Raw genomic sequence first — 21,577 nt, 5'->3', positions numbered from 1 at the left:
TGGTGTACACGGAACTTATCGACGGTTAGAAATGAAACGATTAGGAGATTAGATCGTTGAACAAAACGACGTGTTTTGGTCTATTTATAAAGAAAGAAATAAAAAGGAGAGATGACCAAACACGCCTTTATCATAGTTTCTATCTCCGATGACACAAAACGAGGAAGATTATTTGACATTTTAAGTAAGAACAGCTAGCTTTGCCATCTCCCTAAAGGCAATAAATCTCGGATCCACTTTCACGATATTTTGATATTTTTTCTATTTATAATCTTTCTGGGTTTTGAGTCTTTTGAAGGCTGAATTGCTCTGAAATCTCAATTGTATAATCATCTCCTGGGTCGTCGTTATCGTGATCATCTAGGTAAGTGGATTGGAATCCCAATTTCTGAAATTTTTGAATGTTTTCAAGTTTCACATGCCTTAGATTTGACGTTCTTTTTCATTTTTGTAAACTTGCTAATTGCATTGTTGTGTTTTAAATCTTTGTGGTTGGTGATGAAGTTAATGTTCTGGCTTGAATTTGATCAAAGCCAACATTTTTCTCATGTTTCTCATTAATCAAACGTGACTTTATTAGAGAAGGATGAATTTTGCTATAGCTCTTGATTTTTTGTGTGTTTAATTTAGATGGGAACAACTCTGTTTCTAGATTCATAGTTTAGTTTGAGCTCGTGTAAAGGTGTGTTGATGAATCTTGGGTTGCGTTGTTGTTGTTTTTCTGACAGAAGAAAGCATGACTACACTAGATTTGACCAGAGCCGAGCTTGCTCTTATTGTTCTCTATTTGAACAAAGCTGAGGCTAGAGATAAGATATGCAGAGCTATCCAATATGGTTCCAAATTTTTGAGCGGTGGCCAACCTGGTACTGCTCAAACTGTCGACAAAAACACCAGCTTGGCGAGAAAAGTTTTCCGTCTTTTCAAGGTCATGCCCTCATTGTTGCTATTTCTATCTTTGTTTCTTAGAATTGGAACCGGCTTCATTGTTGCTTCTTTCTTATTATTTGGATTGAAAATGTTTTGATTTCTGATTAGCAAATGGTTTCGAATGTGCAGTTTGTCAATGATTTTCACGGTCTTATCAGCCCCGTGCCTAAAGGGACTCCACTTCCTCTTGTCTTACTCGGGAAGGTGCTAAAGAGATGTTGAATTTTCACATCATTTCTTCATATCTTGATTTGATTCAATCTCTTTAACTTCTGTTTTTGTTTGTTGGTTGACCGTTTCAGTCGAAGAATGCGCTCTTGTCTACCTTTTTGTTTCTTGATCAAATCGTCTGGCTTGGTAGATCCGGCATATACAAGGTGAGATAAGTTTAAGGCAATAATCCATAATGGTCTTTTGAAGTTTTGATGTTTCATTTGCTCTGTTAAGTGACTAAAGATTCTTGTTCAATCGCATCGCAGAACAAAGAACGAACTGAATTGCTTGGACGTATATCACTTTTCTGCTGGCTGGGATCATCCGTTTGTACAAGTGCAGTCGAGGTTTTTTTTAATCTCTTCTCAACATTTTGATTTGCTCGCGTATAAACATAAATCCCGATCTTGATCTTCCTATGTGTATCAGATTGGTGAGCTTGGAAGGCTCTCTTCATCTATGAAGAAGATGGAAAAGGAACTCAAAGCTGATGTAAAAACTCTCATGTGTAACTCCTCTCATCTTTTTTCTTCTATCTTTATCAAAACTCATTCCCTTTGTTAAAAACGCAGGATGAGCTGTATCGTGCTAAGCTTCAGAAATCAAACGACAGAACTCTAGCTTTGATTAAATCAAGCATGGACATTATTGTAGCCATTGGTCTCCTTCAGTTAGCTCCAAAGACGATTAGTCCTCGTGTCACTGGTGCTTTCGGGTTTACCACCTCACTTATCTCTTGTTATCAGGTAAAACTCTCTCTTCCTTTCCACAAACCCACTTGCAATTTCACATCCTTGTCTGATATCGAAAATAATTCACCATTTTTTCTTCTGTAACCACACAGTTGCTTCCATCGCGCCCCAAGTTGAAGACACCTTGAAGAAGGAATAAGCTTGTTCTCTAGACTTTCAGAATAATTGTTTCATATTCATCAGTAAACCTATTGTGTTCAGGTATTCTAAGGAGTCTATGTTCCTCCTTTGAATGAATTTGCTGCTCTTATAACGCGTTTGCAAGAATAATGATAAGTTTTAGAATAAGATTATTATGATACATCTTCAAGATTTTTTGATTAGAAATTTGTGTTTGTTTCTCATTTTGAACAAGACTCTGTTCCTACATAGTAGAGAGGAAATCATTTGATGTTCGATAATTCATGTTTTCATCAACTTTTGCAAAATATGAAGAAGCAAGCAAGTGTAATAATCTCTGAATGGAGAAGTAGTATTTACAATCACGACCACCTTGTAACTACAGACAAAACTAGAGACAACCCAACCATGTGTACACAGTTCCAGATCTGAGATTCATCTTGAGAATGCAGCCCAGATCAAGAAAAAAAAACAGTATAGTGAATGTTTCACTGAAAAATAATCTCTCACCCTTTACAAACAATCTCACTCTATATCTACAAAACTATTGTGATCCAATGACTTCTTTTGCACATTCTTTAGGTAATATAAGAACAGAGTCTATGCATAGCCCACCTTTCGTGTGAGTGCAATCGATTTGAGTCATGGAGAATTTGATTCCTGTTGATACATCTGGATTTGTCACTTTGAAATCTCCAACGTGATAGTGACTCCAGCTCCCAGGGTTGTTGTTCAGATAACACAATGATACAGCTTGTTGGTTGTCCGAAGTGGCGAGCTGGAACCTTACAGGTTTTATGTCCCATCCATGAATGTGTTCAGAGTTGCAGATCCTCCTTCCAAGCCTCTTTGATGTTTTACCGAGCTGGATACGGAAGAAGAGACTATATGTTCCAGATGGAAACTGGATCTCAAACTCTCCTCCTACTTCAAACCACCATATCTGTTGAACATAAGCAGCTGACTGGAACCTGCATATACATAGATATTGGATGAGATTACTCATTGATCTCAAGTAATTCAAAGATTTGGGGTACAAGCTCATTGCAACACAACCATGGAATATAGTTGAAACTAACAAGATGGTCAACAATACTAGAGTCTAATCAAGACAAGAAGATGGTCAAAACTGATGAAATTTCTTAGGAAAAAACCACACCTTTGATCGTAATCCTTACCTGGATTCATCAGTTGGGATATGACTCCAGTATCTCCGATCATCAATTCCAGTAATCCTTAGTGCCTTTGAAGAAATAGATAAACAAAGACGACCCGTGTTCTTATCTATCCACAATTCCTGCTCAATCATAGAGAAAGTTTGAAAAATAAGATTTTTTTTTTTAAGATTTAAAGATAAAGAGAGATTCAACGGGAACAAAATTTCAAACCTTTGTGCCATCGTCGAAGAGATTAGGCTGGCTAAGCTTTGCATAAAGATCTTTCTTTATTAATTTCGTCAGAGTAATTTCATCGAACACCTTGTGTGCAATAACACGATAATTCGCAGGCAACTTTGATTCCCAAATGAAATCAGCTGAGGAAGCGCGACGGAACATCCTGTTGAGACGAGCAAGCCGGCAAATCTCAGGTGGATCAAGCCGTGTCATAATCAACGCTACACAATTCTCAGGTAAATCCACCAATCTGAGTTTCCTCGAGTAAACGTCATCGTTCCGGTCAAACTCCGGTGAACCTCCCGAGATATTCGCGCCCATCAAACAAAACGAAGACCCTAAATTTGCATGGTCGCGGAGAATCGAGAACAAATTGATACGACAGGATTTAAACCAATCGATCGACGAAAACTCAAAAAACAAAAAAGGAAGCTTTTTGTTGTTGTTATTGTTAAACGGTTTTGAACATACAGAGACTACAAAATATTCAAAGCAACTTTATATATAGAAGAATTTTTTAACCGTATGAAATATTCAAAAGGTCAATTCTCCTGAGCCTAACAATTATATAATCCTGCAGTGTACTATACGTATCTACTACATCTGAAGATGTGTGTACATACATATACTCGTGGTCCGGTTTATGTCGATCGGGTCGGGTCGGGTTTAGTCGTTCAGATAAAGTGATCAAAAGTTGGCCACTTGGCCTAATAGTTTTGGTTAAAAGTGCATTACATTACACGTGTTGTAGTCAATACGTGGGGTTAGGGAACTTTTAACCAGAACACCTGGCTAAGTTTGTGTCTGAGGTTGAATTTTTTAGTTTTAGATATGGTTACTTCTTAATAGTAACTTGAAGTTAGAATAGTTTAAACATCTGTTTGATTGGATGTGTATATAATTAACAACAAACATTTTAATTTGGTGATCATACATTGTCGACTCGAGTCCACGTTATCCATTTTTGTTGTTCTTTGTTTTATTTTTAAAAGTTATGGATATGGAGTGTTTTGCTGCGGTGATCAAGAGCATCTAATAACGGTGGAACTCTCGATCGAAATGAATATAATTGGATATAATTATATAAATACATAGTTCGTGGACTACAGGTGTTGTTCAACAGCATAAATAAATTTCGATTTCCAAAATGAATTATTGTAAATATGCAAAATTTGTATGAACTTTCCGTTGTTATTGTATAAGTACGTACCCGATTAATAATATGGATTAAATATGTAGCATGCATGGTGAAATTAATACGGTACATATCAAATGTTGCAATCAGTGTTGTAAACTGATCAACTAAGAAAAATATATTGGGAATTGTGATGACATGACGTAATGTACTTTTGATCGAAGGCTTCGTATGATAACATTAGTAGAAGAAAAAAGGAACAAGATTTGCATTAATTAGGATCTATTTTGACCTAAGCTGGCCAATTAACAAAAGCAAATTGCCTTAACTAATCATCATTTCATATATTTGGAAAAGTTCCATATCGTGGCCACTTCTTAATGCAATTATTTACGAATAAAATAAGTAAATCATGTCGGTCTTGTGGTCGGGACACTTTATCCACTTGGCTTACGTATCAACCAATCAGTACACAGTTTAGAACTTCCCACAGTTCAGGCTTACGTGGATCCAAGTCATAGGCTCGTGTTAACACGTCATCCAATTTTCTCGTCCCAGTCTCCAGATATTGTTATGATTTTTAATAAGTAGATAATATCAACAAACGCAATAGATATTGCTGATCATCATCAACTTGATCTTATGAAGATGAAATAGTTCAAAGCTTTAAAAGAAAGAAGAAAAAATATACAATTATTTGCGTTTACAAAATTTCGTTTGTTTGTATTTTAATGTAGATTCTTTTTTTAGATTTTTTGAGTGAGGTTATCTAAAACTATTGGTCTTGCAACGACTAAAGCCTAAAGGTGGAAGAGACACTAATCGACTGGAAGCCACATATTTTAACATAATATTAACATATTATAATACCAATAATGGTACTTTGAAAATTGGTCCAAAATAGATAAGAAAGATTTTCCTCTTGTGCTCTGTCTGTTAGGGATTTTTGTTTGTTGAGTCTATCTATATTTTCTCGTCATGATTTATACATATGACAAGGAGAGCTCCGAGAACGACCTTATATCTGAAAGTGGGATGGCGAATGCCACTTATCTATATTCTTAACTGAGTAATTTACTTGCAATCAATCAGTTTTTATATTTGTAAACTTAAACCGATGATGTTAGCATGTTTTAGATATACTTAACTAGTGTGTGTATGCAAGTCTGACACATAATTCCCGTAATATAACATTCTGGAAAGTTAAACCACCAAATCATTGAGAGGGAATCTATTGTTTATAGGACGATTAAGCAAATGACTTTTGTACAAGATTTTAATTTGAAGGCTCACAACGAAAACAAATTACTGCAGTGAATCCAGAAATCAAGTTCGAGAGAGTTAAAGGGGAAAAAAACAGAACAATAAAGAGTAAAAACGAAGTCATGATCACAAATCTTGCTTAAACCCAAAGTTTACTCACTGCTGTTTTGCACCATCGTTTTCTGGAACGGTATTCACAGGTGTTGAGGAGCCACTACGTTTGCTAGACTGACCTGTGATTGTTCTTCCCATAAATCTCCCTGCTTTGCTCAATCCACTACCGACCGCTCCAAAACCGCTACCAACCATCCCAACACCCGAGCTCACACCGCTTCCAACCAATCCGACTCCTGTGCCAATACCGGTCCCAACCATTCCTACACCAGCACCGAGCCCACTTCCCACCATCCCGACTGCATCCATTGTGCTACCTATCACTCCTGCTTCCTTCAGTCTCTTCCTTTCTTCCATGATCTTCTTCTCGTCTTCCAACGCAGCCATTTGCTCCTCTTTGTTGAACTCATGATAATGTACCTTCAATTCAAGTCAATTTAGGAATCAGCGAAAAGAAAAGGTTTGCAGTTTATTCAAGGAAGATCTATATACCTTAAGAGTTATGCTTCCTCTATCTTTCTTATCTTTTACTTTCAAAGTATCAAGTGAAGACAACAGATTTAGCTCCAGTTCTTTTGTAACTCCGGCTTCCAAACTGCTTAAGGGAAGTTTCACAAGTCCAAGGCGCTCATCTTGACCTACGTCTTTATCAAATACCTGCAAAATGTTTAATAGAATGAACAGAATAGTTAACGTTTGCAATGGCAAAATTGAACAAGTATGAAGCATAAATATTTCAGATTCCAGACCTCTACAGTGAGCGACTGGGTTTCTTTGTCCTCTGCAATCAATTCGAATGTTTGATCCCAGACAGGATTCAGATTGTTCTCGATTGCCTTTGTTTTATACTTGAATACAGGACGAATGTAGATGGTAGCATAAGGGTCAGATTTTCCAATCAATTCCTTATTCTTCAAGTTAGTTGCTTTCACAACTGTTACTATAAGCTTTCCCTGTGGCTTAAGCTCCAAATCACTGGGAAAGAGAAAAGATAGAGAGAATCGTCAAACTATCTAGTGCTTTCTCAATACGTATCATGACCTCCCCAAGATTGGCAATACGTAAATCCTATGGCTATAACAGAAGAGAAGAAAAGACAAAAGATTGGCAGTGGCAGGCAAAAATGTTGTGAGTGAAAAAACGCAAAATGAAAATCAAGCAGAACACATGAGTACCTTAAATCAACAGGAATACCACCAATGGGAACAACAATTCTATGAGGCCACTGAAGCATGTCTTTGACGATAGTATCAACAGTATCCTAACATAGAGAGAAGCAAAAGCTGTGTATAAGACCAAATGGGAACAAATAAAACCTCTTGAAACTGCTTGAACTACCAAGAGAGGAACTTACATCAATCATATCAGATAGTCCAGGAATTGCTGTTAAGCTTCCACCAACAGCCTTCAGAGTGTAATCAATTCTTGGTTTTGGCTGGTTGAGATCATTTAAATAGTTGGTCATTGTAAGACAGGAGATATAAAATGATATAAGAAAAATGAATCTTATTCTGGACCTTTACAGGAAAAGTGTACCTCAGCAAGTAGAGCAACAACAACAGCAGATATACAAGGAATCTCATCCGCAAGTTGAAAGATAACACGTGCAACTGTGAAAACTTGAAGATCCTTCAACTGTTTCAGCCAGAAACAAGTGTTTGTAGAGATACTCAATCTCTATTGGCACAAACGACAACCCAAACGACAAATACTAAAATATCTCTCTAGTAACCTGAATGGGTATGGAGGCAACAAGTGCTGTCACACCTAAAACAATATTTGGATCACCACCCCATCGAAGATCAACGTCCATTGTGACTTGACCTTCCTTGAAACTTTGAACACGAATACCTGCAACAATGATTTATTATGCATATGCTCAGGCTTACAGCAAAACTAACCTAAGAGACAACTGCATGATGTTCTTTCAAGCACAAGGATTCATTAGCATTTGGCAGGTAACTCATCCAAAATAAATAATAGGACAATACCAGGTTGAAAAATGGAAGAGAAAAGATAGCCATCACAAAAATTATGTTGTCCACCGTACTTTACCTTCAATCTTTGGTGCTACGTTACCCAACGTCAATTTGCTGAACTTCAGGGAAGTAATTCCTGGTGGTCTGTAATCTTCAAGCAGAGGTTCAACAGAATCTCTTATTACCATTGTTGCTGCCTGGAAATTAGTCAACACAACAACGAATATTACACTCTTTGATTTCCAAGCTGCATTATGGCAAGTGTTTTCCATTCCAACAAATTGGACCTATCTTAGGTGTCAAGAAACACTCGATTTGTGTAGCAGAAATAAAAAAGGCAGTCTACGAGTCCAATCTAGATAAGCTAAATCTTACTGTTTTTCAATAATTTCGGACTTTGTAGTACAACTTGACAGTATAACAACTCTACTCTTCCTAGGATATCTTCAGTTACCATTATTCAGGGTAAATATGCTAAAGATTTAATAGCCAACTTCCAACCGCATACACGGGAAATTAAAACACCTAATACTGCAACAAAAGAAAATTAGAATCTCACCTCTGCAATATATGGCCACATCTTGCTCAGTAGTTTATTCAGCCATTTGACCTGAAAAAAAAGAAAGAACAAAAGGTTTGCAGTTTAAAATTTTTGCTATGTTTCTGAGAAACCGAGAAGTTAAACTGTAATAGACTGTTCCAAAACCAGAGACATTACGCAAATTCAAGTATTGTTAAACTCAAGGATAATGGAACCAGAACTAGATTTCTCCAATCAGAGTAATGAGGCAAACAAATCTATAAACTCAATGAATCACAGAAATCATGTCAACCACGGACCACCCAAATATGGAAGATGAACACTGAGTTAGAAAAGTTAACAAAGAGAAATGATGACAAGTAGTACCTGTTCAAATGCTGGAAACGATATCCATTGAGGGAAATTATCACCACAAATTTTCTTCAAATCGTCTCTGCTAAGAGAGCCTAGTAGTTTCATATCAACTGCCTGTCAGAAGGTAAGAGTATACGTATTCTGTTATTGTAAGGCCAAGAAAATCCTCTACTCAAACTTAGAAAGTAAAGCAAGCCATGTCACTTCTCACACAGAAGCATAGTTAATCAGTAAAATAGTGAACCACCAGCACGCTAAGTAGAGTCAACAGATGAACACTAAATTGGTACATTGATGTCAATAGTTAGAAATTGCAGAGGGATTTTGCTAAGCCGATAGTGATAATTTACGCGATTCAGCTAATTCCCGAGACCGAGACAAACTAATCTATCCAACACATATCACGACGAATTTAAAATCCCAGATTTAAAATCTTAAAATATCTCCGATGAATCAATTTCAGAACCAAATCATGGATTTTAATCGAATAAGTACATTGATTTAATCGAACCTTGGCGACTCGCTTGGACGATCGGTGAGTCATCATACGACTCCAGCCAGCCATTAGAGCTACGCCGAAGATAATCCCGAACAGAATCCCAGAAATCAAACCCATTTTTCCTGCAACCGAAACAAAGATTACCGAATAAGCTCAAACAACCGATCAGGAACTTGAAGAAACCCTAGAAATCGAACCACGAATGCAAACCTTTCCGTCACAACAAAACCGGTGTTATCGGCGAGAAGCGTCGGCAACAGTTTATCCTCACGGGGTTGGTCAAGTGGGGAGAATCAGAACAAAATTAAGAACGCATTGAAGTATTTTTGGTAGGCCAGAGAGTGAGATAAATGGGAAGAGGATGCGCCAGGCGACAGATTAGAAACGGTTCTTTTCGAATCGCGATTGTATTTAATTCATTTTCCTTCACTATTCATCCCTCATATTTTATATTTTCTCAAATTTTGCCCTTCAGTTTCTGATTCTACTTTAGCATCAAATCATACATGATTCAGTTAAGTGGAATGCCATATTGTTGAATAATTTTTTTATTTTTTTTTTAAAAGAATCAGCTTTATCTTTTATTTTATTTTATTTTGTCAATAATCCCTATTAAAAAAATTCTTCTTAGATAATAGAATTGAGAATTTGGTACGATTGAAACAATAAACGAATATGTGGTCAAAATTGGAATGTGAGCAATAATACATGGACCATTTTGAGAAATTAAAGATTCTGCCTCGTTAACGAGGCAACGAACGTTTTGATGATTCGATGTTCCACGTGAGTCGTGACTTGGTAAAAAACACATCTCTTTAAAGAGTTAAAGACGTCTTTACCACAAAATCACATCTCCTACACGGGCGACGTTGACCGTTGACCATCGATGAACTAGCTATAGGAGGCAATTAGTCGTTTAAATTTATATACGTCAACTTTTGTGGTTAAAGATAAGCTGTTTCAGTTTTATTGAACTTGAATTCTCTAATTCAGTGTTAATTAATGATTTTACGTTTTACATAATCGTTGCACTTATTACCAAATTTATATTTCACATTTAAATATGGCTAGTTTCGTTTAGCATGCCCCAATTTGTTATCACTCGTAAGAAATGGAAAGTGGAAATCAGAATATGTTATGTCATTTCAGCTTTGTGATTCGGTTCAAAAGTTATATATAGAAATTTAGTTGATTTAATCAATTTCATGAAAAAGCATAATTTCAACAGTTTTATCTGATAAAATTTGCAAGAATCACTTGTTGGTTGGTCGACCTCCACATGTAACATCAAGACAATGGAATCGGTGAAGGGACAAATAACGTGTCTTCCTGATATAATGACACAGTTTCTTACAATTACAAACCTCAAATTTTCTTACAAAGATTGTCACTACTTAAAATGTGCATCATATAAGATTTTCCTAAAGCACTTCCAATAATTTATAATCTGGTTTGACGAAGCGTGCATAATATTAGATGGATATTGTAGCAATAGTATTGTCTCTGCTCTTTATCTTCTTTCTCTTCTTCTTTTTCTACACCACCGGAAAATCATGTCCCGGTGGAGCCAAGAACCCACCGGGTCCTTCAAAGCTATCTCTGCTTCGTAACATCCTTCAAACTGTTGAAAAACCTCACCGTTCACTTGCCGATCTCTCAAGAATTTACGGAAGCGTTATGAGTTTTAAGCTTGGCTGTTTGACCACAGTGGTCATATCTTCACCGGAAACAGCAAAAGAAGTGCTGAAAACACATGATCATGTCTTGTCTTATCGAGTCTCCAGTGACCCGGTTCGAGCCGCTGGTCATCACGAGCTTTCCTTGCTCTGGATTCCTCCGTTGGCTCGTTGGAGGTAAATAAATACAAGTCGGTGCGGTTCAGATTTAAATCGGTTTTGGTTCAGTTTTGAGTATAGAGTATAAATGAATGAATAATTTCATGAGTATTAGAAAAACTAGTGAATTATTTTCTTTAAAAAGGATTATTGTATAGTTTACTTTATTCAGTTAGGTTAAATTTTGTATTACTTTGGTTTTGGTTTGTTTTGTTCCATACAATGGTAGTTATTACAAACTTACTGACTTAGTATTAATCAGTTTTTTCAAAATGATTGGTTTCGCTCGATTTCAATATAATATGCGTCCCTAAACCGTATTGTTTCACATTTTTTGTACACTTTATCAGGTTTCTACGAAAGATAACGAGGAACCAATTATTCTCAACGCAACGTCTAGAAGCAACCAGTGCTATAAGGACGAGGAAGGTGCAAGAACTCATGAACTTCGTTAACAAATGCTGCGAGAGACGAGAAGCTGTGAACATCTCTCGAGCATCATTCATCACATCACTCAATATAATCTCGAACGCTCTGTTTTCCACAAACCTCGCAAACTTTGATGACTCAAAGACATTTCACGATTTCCAAAACGTGGTGATTCGGATGATGGAGATCTCCGGAAAACCCAACCTCGCTGATTTCTTCCCTTTTCTTGGGTTTCTTGATCTGCAAGGAGCTAGAAAAGAAGCGAGGCTATTGATGCACAAACTGTTTAGGGTTTTTCAAGGATTCATCGATACAAAGAGATCATCAACTTCGAGAAATAACAACGATATGTTAGATTCTCTTTTGGATATTGCTCATAAGAAGGAGTCAGAACTCGATGACAATAATATCAAACATCTGCTTCTCGTAAGTCTTAAATAAGCCAAAACAAATTGGCTTCTATACATGTTCTTAGCTAAATCCATGTAATTGTGTATTAGGACTTGTTTCTGGCGGGAGTAGACACGAGTTCGAGTGCGGTGGAATGGGCTATGGCGGAGTTACTTCGAAACCCTAAGATGATAGTGAAAGTTCAAGAAGAGATAAGACAAGTGATAGGGCTAAAGGGCACCGTTCAAGATCTTGATATCGTTAAACTACCTTATTTACAAGCAGTTGTGAAAGAGAGTCTTCGTTTGCATCCGCCTGCTCCTTTCCTCGTCCCTCGAAAATCAGAGTCTGATGATGTCCAAATTTTCGAGTTCCTCATTCCTAAGAATACTCAGGTATTTACTCATTCAAACTAAATCGGTTCTGGTACCGGTACGGTTAATTAAGTAAACCTAAATAGCTACTTCTTAATAGTAAATAATATGGCGGGTTCTTGTGTTGTGTTTGTAATTACTAATGATTTCCTATTGTGCTTTGAAATAAGGTTCTTGTGAACGTGTGGGCAATAGGGCGAGATCCGAATGTGTGGAAGAATCCGACGCAGTTCGAGCCAGAGAGGTTTTTGGGAAGAGGAATAGATGTGAAAGGTAATCATTTTGAGCTGATTCCGTTCGGAGCTGGACGACGGATTTGTCCAGGAATGCCACTCGCGTTTAGGATAATGCATCTAGTTCTTGCGTCTCTTCTCTATGGCTTTGACTGGGAGTATCAAAACGGCGTAGTTCCTGAAAATGTGGATATGAATGAGGCCTTTGGTGCTACCTTGCACAAAGCCGAACCATTATGTATCGTGCCTATCAAGAAACGTGTTTGACAATTGACATCAATTTCGATTTCTGTAGTTCTCGGCCGGTATAGTTCGGTTTCTATCTGGTTCGGTCATAACCTTTGAAATTATGAAAAAATCTAATTTATATAGATCATCTAAAATTAAATTACGTCATATATTAATATCATTCGTAAATTATTTATAACTAGACATATCACATATTGTTGTTGATAATTAAAAACATATCACATTTTGTTTCTTTAGCTTTTCAAACGATCGATAAATTGTACATTTGACTTTTGAGTCCTAGAGAAAAATGGGGTTTTCTTTTTGTCAACAAGTGTACTTAATTAGAGTGAAGCTGTTGCTCAAACTAAAGCCCATAACGATAGCAATTTTATTAATGATAGATACAGTATCATTTCTATAAATAAGTAAAACATGTGGCTAGGAGAACACACTCGACGAAATGACGATGAAGCACACAATAGCTCTAGCTCTGCTTTTGATACTTAGCTTCCTTTTCACGTATCTTATTCTTGTCGCTGTTAAATCACGACGACGGAGATCAAGCTCACTGGCACTGGTTCCGGGACCTCCCGGACCTTCGGGATGGCCCATAATCGGAAACCTTCTCCAGATCATCGGAAAAGCTCCTCACCGTTCATTTGCTGATCTCTCGAGAGTTTATGGACCAGTCATGAGTCTTAGGCTTGGAAGTTTAACCAAAGTGGTCATTTCTTCACCAGATGCAGCAAGAGAGGTTCTTTAAACGCTTGACCATGTCTTATCCGGGCAAACCTTTAGCAAGACGGTTCGAGCCTTCGGCCACCACGAAGTCTCCGTAGCATGGCTACCTTCGACGTCGTCTCGTTGGAGGTAAATTATAAGTTAATGTGATTAATTAAATATGGTTATCTATCTATATATATAAATACAATGTTCCAATTAGGTTATGGATACTGGCGACAAAACTTTTCTCACGGGAGCATCACAAAGCCACGAAGTCCGTAAGGTCGAAGAAAGCGAAAGAACTTGTAACATTTCATTATCCAAAGAGGCGAACGAGGCTTCTCCGTCGACATTGCTCGTACGTGCGTGCTTCATCACGTCGCTTAATGTAGACTCAAACGTTGTGTTTTCGATCGACTTAGGTAGTTACGATCCGAGAGCCTCCACGGAGCTCCAAGACTCCTTGTCTCGTATGATGAAAACAATGGGGAAACCGAACCTCGCAAATTATTTTCCGTCTCTTGAGTTTCTTGATCTACAGGGTATCCGGAAAGAGATGAAGGTCATGTGTTCGGAGAGGTTGTTTCAGGTTTTTCAAGGCCTCATCGATGCTCGGATCGCGGAAAGATCATCGCAGATTGGACCTAGAGTCGATGCACTGAGAGGCGATTTGTTGGATTCAGTGATCGATCTTATTCAAGAAGAGGGATCGGAAGTCGACATGAATGATATCAAACACTTTTTATGCGTAAGTGATATAAGTCTTAAATTATGGTTTGACTGACTTTTTCGTTTAGCGTTTGTTTTTACGTAAAATATTCAATGGATATGTCTATTTTGGAAACGGGACATACCATTTCCATTTAGTATTTATTTCATTTTTTCATTATAACCATAAAATATTAATATATAGAAAAAAACGATAAAAAAGGAAAATCGTTTGGATATAAAAGAGTAATTTCTTTTTTGTATATTTGAAGGGACTTGTTTTATTGCGCGAACGGAGACGAACTCTACCATTGTGGAATGGACATTGGCTGAGCTACTTCATAACCCAATAGCTATGGCTAACACTAAAGTTGAGACCAACTTTATTGTTGGCCAAATCGTTACGTTTGTGACTCCAATCTCTTAGAGTTTTCTTAATTGCTCTTAGATGAAGAGTTTCACGTTACTGTACCTCACCATTTGAGTTAGTATAAGTGGAAACAGTCATAGTCATACTTGTTTTTGTTATTTGTTCTCTCTCCATATGTTTTCTTGCTTTTTAATTGTCATTCATCTGCAGAGGTTAAGGCATTACTCTGAACCTATCAAGAAAATGGTGTATAAAATTAAGGAACTTGGCAAGAGAATCAACGATCTATCTGGGTATGTGCACATTCTTTACTCATTAAGTGTTGGGCTTATATTGATTACTGAATTTTGCTTATTGGTTGTGATATATGGTTATTGGGATGCTTATATGGATACTTGCAGGTATCAAGAAGTTTGATAAAAAAATCTTGCTTGTATGATAAAAAGGTTGTCTCTGTTTGTCCTTTTTCGTTTTTGTTTACTTTAGAATGTGTTGTTCCATGATTACTTCTTAAAATCTTAAGTTAATTAGTTTTGGATTTAGTTGTTGTGCTCATCTTCATTGAAAGGCTGTGAACTTCAAAGAAGAAGAAGAAGAAGGAATGCAAAGTGTACGTGGCCATAGCAACCATGAGTTTTTTCGTTATCTCATTTGATTGCTTTGTATTTTGTTTTCCTCTTTAGAGATAATTTGTTCCTTGTTTCATTGAATTTTTATGTTAAAATTTTATATCAATAAAATGATTTGGTTTTCTATATATTATGAATTGAATATTGGAATTCAAATTTTAAATTCAAAAATTTTAAATTTAAATTCTAATTGCATTGAATAATATCATTAATAACAAAATTGAAATGCTATTGTAAAATCTAATATTTCAGCAAAGAATGCGCTATAATAACTAACAGTACAATAGCACAAAGAAAATCCGCTATATTACGTCTTCGACCTACTATGACGGACGATGATAGAGCGCTTGTTAAAACGCTATAGTATAGTTAGATAGCGTTATTCGAACGCTACAAAAGATCAATATTCTTGTAGTGAGCTGTTGTAACAGAGACCCTCCTTTTGCACCCACCAAGTCTATTTCTCATCCCGCATAAATTTGAGTCAAACATAGAGATTTTAGGGTATCCCATTCCTGAAAATACTCAGATTCTTGTGAACAATTGGGCTATAGAAAGAGACTCGATCATTTGGGAAAACGCGGAACGGTTCAAGCCATAGAGATTCTTGGGACGAGGCATTGAGACGATAGGTAAAAATTTCGAGATGATATTGTTTGGAGCTGGACTAAGAATATGCCCAGGAATATCATTGGCTTTGAGAATTGCACCTCTCATGCTTGCTTCACTTATATATTCTTTTGAATGGTATCCTAAAAACGTAAAAAAACAAGGTCGTTCGTGAGGACTTGAATCTGAATATATGTATCAAACGAACTTATCGTACCTTTGTTGGTTTTGCGGCCACCATGGCGATAACCCTAATAAGTGTAACCGACAACACCAGATATGCTGCTTCCTAAATGTATCTACAAATCCCTTATCTAAGAAGTTTGAGACTGTCTTTCTTCTATCGTAAAACCAGCACTTCTTCTGTTCCCCTAGTTATAAGATATGGTGGAGAATTATGAAACCTGAGAGATTACTTTCGATGGAAAAACAGGGGAGGGAAGAACTCGAGTTAGTTACCGCGGGATTGAAGATATCAATCTCTTCATGAGCACAATTTAGATCACCAGTCAAGACTACAGGCTTAGACTTCTCCAGATCCTGCAGATGGAAAAGAGCCATTGAGCTTGTGTAAGAAGGACATATACAACAAAATAAAGAAACTCTGAAGAAACGTTTTCATACTTTGATGTGATTGCTAAGGGTTCGATCCCAATCTTCGATCCTGTATGTGAAAACCCACGGAGTCCATTCGTTAGAATAAGAAGAAAAGTAGAATATCTATGTCAACTACACGCATTTAATTTGAGGAGTACCAGTCCTTTTAAGCCATCTACAGAATTAGGGACATAAGTACTTATCAAGTAGAAGGAGTCGAATTCAGCAGTTACCATACGCCCTTCCATGTCATGATCTGATCCAGATAGACCAGTACCATATCTAACTCTGAGTGGTTTTATCTGCAAAAGACCAAACTGATTAAAACACATACAATTCAACTTAACATATCAAACATATTGGATAACATGGATATGATATCACAAATAAGCACATTCTTCCATTCTTTTGAGATATCTTTTGAAGAAACTACTTTAGCTTTCAAGTTTTTCTCAGTAGACTGTTTTACTCTTTTCTCTCTGTTTTCAATGCCATAAGCTTCAGAACTAATGCATTCATCTTGAGTAGGCTCTTCTCTGTTTCAGATCTTTCTTTTAATCGCGACACTTTCTAAATGCGTGGACAAAGTAGCTTCCTTTTTTTCTGAACCAGAACTTTCATCTGTAACAAATAAACAGGCAAGGACTTGGTTTTTCACTTAAAAGAGAAAATTTAGAAGAGACACAGCCCAACAAAAAAATTCTTTACAGCTCTCGCAAAATAATCAGAAGATATAGCACTTCTGAGACTTTCATTCTAAATCAAATGGATCAAGCTTAAAAACTACTAAATGGAAGCAAGCTCGTGCCTTTTCTCGATATGATACATAAAACAGAAAAATGTGTGTTCTTGGTGTGCAGTTACATACCAGGTAAAATTGCTGTCCATATGAAGTCGTAAAGTTGAGATAAGTTCTTGTTTGCGTCCTTTCACAGGGAGCCCAACTTTTCTATAACCAAAACAATTGTAACACAAATACAAAAATGTCCCACATGTTTAAACAATGAACAAGAATCTGGATGTCCACAGAAACAATAACAAAGCAGCAAGAGAAACGAAAAGAGTATAGACTTGCCTCAATGTGACTCTTAAGTTCTTGAACCGTCATTGCCTCAATTTCATCTCTATCACTATCACTTCCCTACACGTCAAAACTAACAATTAGACTAGAAAACCCACACAAAAAAAAACATTAGCTACAAGTGCAAGTGAACTGATCAATCAAAAACTTAGCACAAACCATCTGATGACAATTCTGACCATAGCTGCTCCTACTATCTTGAGTTCCTTTCCCTTGCTGTTGTTGATAGAGAAAGGTACAGATTTAACTGTAGCATTTGACATAAGCCCTTGTTGAAACTTCTTGTTCCTCCTACTCCAAAACCAACAATAGATGAACCAACTCTTAAACTCCTAAGAGGGGCCCCAGAAGCCTAGGATCATCATCAATCACGAAATGTGATGAACAAGAACTCTACGAATCGACAAAAAAACAAACAAATCAAATCCTAGCTTACGGGCTTATGGCTCTGTCAAAGTCTAGCATGAAACATATCTTGACATCCTCTTCTTTTGGTTTGCAGCAACATCGATCACGTCTTGCAGTAAGATCTGAAAATTTCGAGTAAGTGTAGTGAAGAATCGCAGCTTCGCCTAGTTTCATGATGCTGTCACAACAAAGATGGAATCAATCTCAGATTCCATATGCAAAAGAATGGATCTCTATGTCTAAGCTAAGTGAGGAGAAGAACATACTTTGGGTACTTCATGTAGTTGTGACAGCGATGAGCACCATTAGGCCGAAAGATGGTCTTGAATCCGAGCAGCGGATCATCCGTTTGCATAGGTAAGAAAATAGTTCAGATTGCCGTGAGTGTTCCATGATAAACATCTCGAGGAAACATCACTGAGAAATTTGCTCAGTGGTGTTCAAGCTAAATCTCACCCTTCTTCAATAATTTCGAACTTTGGAGTACAACTTGACAGTATAATAACTCTACTCTTCCTAGGATATCTTCAGTTACCATTATTCAGGGTAAATATGCTAATGATGTTATAGCCAACTTCCAAAAGTATACACAAGAAGATTAGAATCTCACCTCTGCAATATAAGGCCACATCTTGCTCAGATTTAGCTCCAGTTCTTTTGTAACTCCGGCTTCCAAACTACTTAAGGGAAGTTTCACAAGTCCAAGACGCTCATCTTGGCCTACGTCTTTATCAAATACCTGCCAAAAGTTTAATAAAGCGAAGAGAATAGTTAATATTTCCAATGGCAAAATTGAAAAAGTATGAAGCATAAATATTTCAGATTCCAGACCTCTACAGTGAGCGACTGGGTTTCTTTGTCCTCTACAATCAATTCGAATGTTTGATCCCAGACAGGATTCAGATTGTTCTCGATTGCCTTTGTTTTATACTTGAATACAGGTGAATGTGGATGGTAGGATAAGGGTCAGATTTTCCAATCAATTCCTTATTCTTCAAGTTAGTTGCTTTCACTACTGTTACTATAAGCTTCCTCTGTGGCTTAAGCTCAAAATCACTGAGAAAGAAGAGAGATACATAGAATCGTCAAACTATATAGTGCTTTCTCAATACATATCATGACCTCGCCAAGTAAATCCTATGGCCATACCAGAAGAGGAGAAAAGACAAAAGATTGACAGTGGCAGGAAAAATTCTGTGAGTGAAAAAACGCAAAATGAAAAACAAGCAGAACACATGAAAGTACCTTAAATCAACAGGTATACCACCAATGGGGAAAACAATTCTATGAGGCCACTGAAGCATGTCTATAACGATAGTATCAACAGTGTCCTAACAGAAAGAGAAGCAAAAAGCTGTGTATAAGACCAAATGGGAACAACAACTAAAACTTTTGGAAACTGCTTGACCTACCAAGAGAGGAACTTACATCAATCATAGCAGATAGTCCAGGAATTGCTGTTAAGCTTCCACGGACAGCCTTCAGAGTGTAATCAATTCTTGGTTTTGGCTGGTTGAGAACATTTAAATAGTTGGTCATTGTAAGACAGGAGATATAAAATGATAATAACAAAAATGCATCTTATTCTGGACCCTTTACAGAACAAGTGTACCTCAGCCAGTAGAGCAACAACAACAGCAGATATACGAGGAATCTCATCCGCAAGTTGAAAGATAACACGTGCAACTGTGAAAACTTGAAGATCCTTCAACTGTTTCAGCCAGAAACAAGTGTTTGTAGAGATACTCAATCTCTATTTGGCACAAAACGACAACCCAAACGACAAATACTAAAAATATCTCTCTAGTAACCTGAATGGGTATGGAGGCAACAAGTGCTGTAACACCCCCATCGAAGATCAACGTCCATTGTGACTTGACCTTCCTTGAAACTTTGAACACGAATACCTGCAACAATGATTAATTATGCATGTGCTCAGGCTTACAGCAAAAGTAACCTAGGAGACAAATGCATGATGTTCTTCCAAGCACAAGGATTCAATAGCATTTGGCAGGTAACTCATCCAAGATAAATAATAGGACAATACAAGGTTGAACAATGGAAGAGAAAAGATAGCCATCACAAAAATGATGTTGTGTCGACCTTATTTTACATTCAATCTTTGGTGCTTTGTTACCCAAGGTCAATTTGCTGAACTTGAGGGAAGTAATTCCTGGTGGTCTGTAATCTTCAAGAAGAGGTTCAACAGAATATCTTACTACCATGGTTGCTGCCTGGAAATTAGTCAACACAACAACGAATATTACACTCTTTGATTGCCAAGGTGCATTGTGGCAAGTGTTTTCCATTCCAACAAATTGGACCTATCTTAGGTGTCAATAAAACACTAGATTTGTGTACCAGCAAAAAAAAAAAAAAAAAAAAAAAAATCAGTCTACGAGTCCATTCTAGACAGGCTAAATCTGACTCTTCTTCAATCATTTCGAACTTTGGAGTACAACTTTACATGGATATCTTCAGTTACCATTATTCAGGGTAAACATGCTAGTGATTTAATAGCCAACTTCCAACCCTATACAAGGGAAAAGAAAACACCTAAAACTGCAACATAAGAAGATTAGAATCTCACCTCTGCAATATAAGGCCACATCTTGCTCAGTAGTTTATTCAGCCATTTGACCTGAAAAATAAGAAAGAAAGAACAAAATGTTTGCAGTTTCAAACTTTTGCTATGTTATTGAGAAACCAATGACTCACAGAAATGATGACAAGTACCTGTTCAAATGCTGGAAACGAGATCCATTGAGGGAAATTATCACCACAAAATTTTCTTCAAAATCGTCTCTGCTAAGAGAGCCTAGAACTTTCATATCAACTGCCTGTCAGAAGACAAGAGTATAACTAGTCAATTGTAGAGTATTTGAAGGACAAGAAACTCCTCTACTCTGTCAAACTTAGCAAGTAATGCAAGCCGCATGTCACTTGTCAGTTCTCACACAGAAGCATGGTTGTTAAATAGAAAAATAGTGAGCCACCACCAGCTCGCTAAGTAGAATCACCACCAGATGACACTAACTTGTTACATTAATGTCAATAATTAGAAGTTGCAGAGGGAATTGCTAAGCCGAATCTATTATAAGTACACACAAAACAGGCACTGTTAAATTACGAGTTTCACCTAATCCCAAGACCAACACACACAATCACGACGAATTTTAAAATCCCAGATTTAGAATCTTACAATTTCTCCGATGAATCAATTTCAGAATCCAGATCCCAATCACTTTGAGAATAAGCAGATTGATTCAACCGAACCTTGGAGACTCGCTTGATGGATCGGTAAGTCATCATACGACTCCAGCCAGCCATTAGAGCTACGCCGACCGAATCCGATCAGGAACTTGAAGAAACCCTAGACCAAAATCGCGAGGGAGAGATAAATGAATTATTATCACTTATGCCCCTTATTAGATTTTTCTTATATTATTACTCCAGCACCAGAATTATTCTTTGTTTTTAATGTTCAGTTATGTGGAATATCATATGATATCGTTGATTAATTAATTTCTTATTTTTCGTATTCAAAATGTCTAGTTATAAACGTGACAAAACTACGTATTTTATCACACGAGTGATCATCTAAGAGTAAATTTATTGATTACATTTAAATACAAAATCTAAGCAATGATATATTAGTTTGACGTA

General features: G+C 36.9%; 6 protein-coding genes across 14 annotated transcripts; 3 read left to right on the top strand and 3 right to left on the bottom strand.

The window, feature by feature from the left end:
- Nucleotides 1-17: 17 nt before the first annotated feature.
- On the top strand, nucleotides 18-2,802 carry PEX11E (peroxin 11E). Of its 3 annotated transcripts, NM_001084853.2 has the most exons (9): nucleotides 74-184; nucleotides 299-364; nucleotides 729-928; nucleotides 1,060-1,134; nucleotides 1,233-1,307; nucleotides 1,410-1,490; nucleotides 1,573-1,635; nucleotides 1,716-1,889; nucleotides 1,988-2,294. In NM_001084853.2, exons 3-9 carry the CDS (start codon nucleotides 737-739, stop codon nucleotides 2,021-2,023), a joined length of 696 nt encoding a protein of 231 aa, NP_001078322.1. In that variant the 5' UTR covers nucleotides 74-184; nucleotides 299-364; nucleotides 729-736; the 3' UTR covers nucleotides 2,024-2,294. The 3 variants fall into 3 exon arrangements, with proteins under 3 accessions (NP_001190149.1, NP_001078322.1, NP_191666.2); NM_001203220.1 differs by having other exon boundaries at nucleotides 18-364; nucleotides 732-928; nucleotides 1,988-2,802; NM_115971.3 differs by having other exon boundaries at nucleotides 99-364.
- Nucleotides 2,314-4,080, bottom strand: PP2-A13 (phloem protein 2-A13). 2 transcript variants are annotated; one of them, NM_115970.4, is made up of 3 exons: nucleotides 3,404-4,080; nucleotides 3,194-3,312; nucleotides 2,314-2,986 (listed from the first exon to the last, which is right to left on the bottom strand). In NM_115970.4, exons 1-3 carry the CDS (start codon nucleotides 3,728-3,730, stop codon nucleotides 2,560-2,562), a joined length of 873 nt encoding a protein of 290 aa, NP_567108.2. In that variant the 5' UTR covers nucleotides 3,731-4,080; the 3' UTR covers nucleotides 2,314-2,559. The 2 variants fall into 2 exon arrangements, with proteins under 2 accessions (NP_567108.2, NP_974470.1); NM_202741.1 differs by having other exon boundaries at nucleotides 2,318-2,986; nucleotides 3,194-3,315; nucleotides 3,404-3,986.
- A 1,403-nt stretch (nucleotides 4,081-5,483) lies between these two features.
- On the bottom strand, nucleotides 5,484-9,680 carry NTMC2T4 (Calcium-dependent lipid-binding (CaLB domain) family protein). Of its 2 annotated transcripts, NM_115969.3 has the most exons (13): nucleotides 9,505-9,669; nucleotides 9,307-9,416; nucleotides 8,808-8,909; nucleotides 8,460-8,510; nucleotides 7,977-8,097; nucleotides 7,654-7,772; nucleotides 7,458-7,556; nucleotides 7,276-7,356; nucleotides 7,097-7,182; nucleotides 6,671-6,896; nucleotides 6,414-6,578; nucleotides 5,792-6,341; nucleotides 5,484-5,503 (listed from the first exon to the last, which is right to left on the bottom strand). In NM_115969.3, the coding sequence occupies exons 2-12, from the start codon at nucleotides 9,409-9,411 to the stop codon at nucleotides 5,964-5,966; spliced, it is 1,533 nt and encodes a 510-aa protein (NP_191664.1). In that variant the 5' UTR covers nucleotides 9,412-9,416; nucleotides 9,505-9,669; the 3' UTR covers nucleotides 5,484-5,503; nucleotides 5,792-5,963. The 2 variants fall into 2 exon arrangements, with proteins under 2 accessions (NP_191664.1, NP_001030908.1); NM_001035831.2 differs by lacking the exon at nucleotides 5,484-5,503 and having other exon boundaries at nucleotides 5,709-6,341; nucleotides 9,505-9,680.
- A 1,090-nt stretch (nucleotides 9,681-10,770) lies between these two features.
- On the top strand, nucleotides 10,771-12,923 carry CYP76C7 (cytochrome P450, family 76, subfamily C, polypeptide 7; the record flags this gene model as incomplete). 2 transcript variants are annotated; one of them, NM_115968.2, is made up of 4 exons in its annotated part: nucleotides 10,771-11,147; nucleotides 11,480-11,984; nucleotides 12,059-12,343; nucleotides 12,493-12,923. In NM_115968.2, the coding sequence occupies 4 exons, from the start codon at nucleotides 10,771-10,773 to the stop codon at nucleotides 12,820-12,822; spliced, it is 1,497 nt and encodes a 498-aa protein (NP_191663.1). In that variant the 3' UTR covers nucleotides 12,823-12,923. The 2 variants fall into 2 exon arrangements, with proteins under 2 accessions (NP_191663.1, NP_850731.1); NM_180400.1 differs by lacking the exon at nucleotides 12,493-12,923 and having other exon boundaries at nucleotides 12,059-12,487.
- Nucleotides 12,924-13,212: 289 nt separating this feature from the next.
- On the top strand, nucleotides 13,213-15,333 carry AT3G61035 (Cytochrome P450 superfamily protein; the record flags this gene model as incomplete). Of its 4 annotated transcripts, NM_001340074.1 has the most annotated exons (5): nucleotides 13,213-13,656; nucleotides 13,730-14,257; nucleotides 14,798-14,880; nucleotides 14,989-15,033; nucleotides 15,131-15,333. In NM_001340074.1, the coding sequence occupies 4 exons, from the start codon at nucleotides 13,627-13,629 to the stop codon at nucleotides 15,002-15,004; spliced, it is 657 nt and encodes a 218-aa protein (NP_001326537.1). In that variant the 3' UTR covers nucleotides 15,005-15,033; nucleotides 15,131-15,333. The 4 variants fall into 4 exon arrangements, with proteins under 4 accessions (NP_001326537.1, NP_001326538.1, NP_001326536.1 ...); NM_001340073.1 differs by having other exon boundaries at nucleotides 14,989-15,333; NM_001340071.1 differs by lacking the exons at nucleotides 14,989-15,033; nucleotides 15,131-15,333 and having other exon boundaries at nucleotides 13,247-13,540; nucleotides 13,585-13,656; nucleotides 14,490-14,856.
- A 709-nt stretch (nucleotides 15,334-16,042) lies between these two features.
- On the bottom strand, nucleotides 16,043-21,241 carry AT3G61030 (Calcium-dependent lipid-binding (CaLB domain) family protein; the record flags this gene model as incomplete). Its single annotated transcript, NM_115967.5, has 18 exons — nucleotides 16,043-16,196; nucleotides 16,285-16,489; nucleotides 16,561-16,724; nucleotides 17,432-17,563; nucleotides 17,683-17,794; nucleotides 17,940-18,089; nucleotides 18,178-18,233; nucleotides 18,522-18,650; nucleotides 18,743-18,841; nucleotides 18,934-18,967; nucleotides 19,157-19,242; nucleotides 19,340-19,420; nucleotides 19,524-19,622; nucleotides 19,723-19,802; nucleotides 20,049-20,145; nucleotides 20,502-20,552; nucleotides 20,692-20,751; nucleotides 21,188-21,241. The coding sequence occupies 17 exons, from the start codon at nucleotides 21,239-21,241 to the stop codon at nucleotides 16,444-16,446; spliced, it is 1,530 nt and encodes a 509-aa protein (NP_567107.5). The 3' UTR covers nucleotides 16,043-16,196; nucleotides 16,285-16,443.
- Nucleotides 21,242-21,577: the final 336 nt, after the last annotated feature.

The sequence above is a fragment of the Arabidopsis thaliana genome, chromosome 3, assembly GCF_000001735.4.
Source record: "Arabidopsis thaliana chromosome 3, partial sequence".
Lineage (NCBI taxonomy): Eukaryota > Viridiplantae > Streptophyta > Magnoliopsida > Brassicales > Brassicaceae > Arabidopsis > Arabidopsis thaliana.
This window is presented reverse-complemented; position numbering and strand designations above follow the sequence as displayed.

Excerpts from the sequence above, each read along its gene's own strand:
- PP2-A13 (NM_202741.1), bottom strand. The coding sequence starts at position 3,730 with ATGGGCGCGAATATCTCGGGAGGTTCACCGGAGTTTGACCGGAACGAT. Across the intron at positions 3,316-3,403 it reads TCTTCGACGATGGCACAAAG|CAGGAATTGTGGATAGATAA; the intron begins GTTTGAAATTTT and ends TCTATGATTGAG. Across the intron at positions 2,987-3,193 it reads ATCCCAACTGATGAATCCAG|GTTCCAGTCAGCTGCTTATG; the intron begins GTAAGGATTACG and ends ATGTATATGCAG.
- NTMC2T4 (NM_001035831.2), bottom strand. The coding sequence starts at position 9,411 with ATGGGTTTGATTTCTGGGATTCTGTTCGGGATTATCTTCGGCGTAGCT. Across the intron at positions 7,357-7,457 it reads TTGTTGCTCTACTTGCTGAG|CCAAAACCAAGAATTGATTA; the intron begins GTACACTTTTCC and ends GATCTCAACCAG. Across the intron at positions 6,579-6,670 it reads CCCAGTCGCTCACTGTAGAG|GTATTTGATAAAGACGTAGG; the intron begins GTCTGGAATCTG and ends AACATTTTGCAG.
- PEX11E (NM_001203220.1), top strand. The coding sequence starts at position 737 with ATGACTACACTAGATTTGACCAGAGCCGAGCTTGCTCTTATTGTTCTC. Across the intron at positions 1,135-1,232 it reads CTCTTGTCTTACTCGGGAAG|TCGAAGAATGCGCTCTTGTC; the intron begins GTGCTAAAGAGA and ends TGACCGTTTCAG. Across the intron at positions 1,308-1,409 it reads GTAGATCCGGCATATACAAG|AACAAAGAACGAACTGAATT; the intron begins GTGAGATAAGTT and ends ATCGCATCGCAG.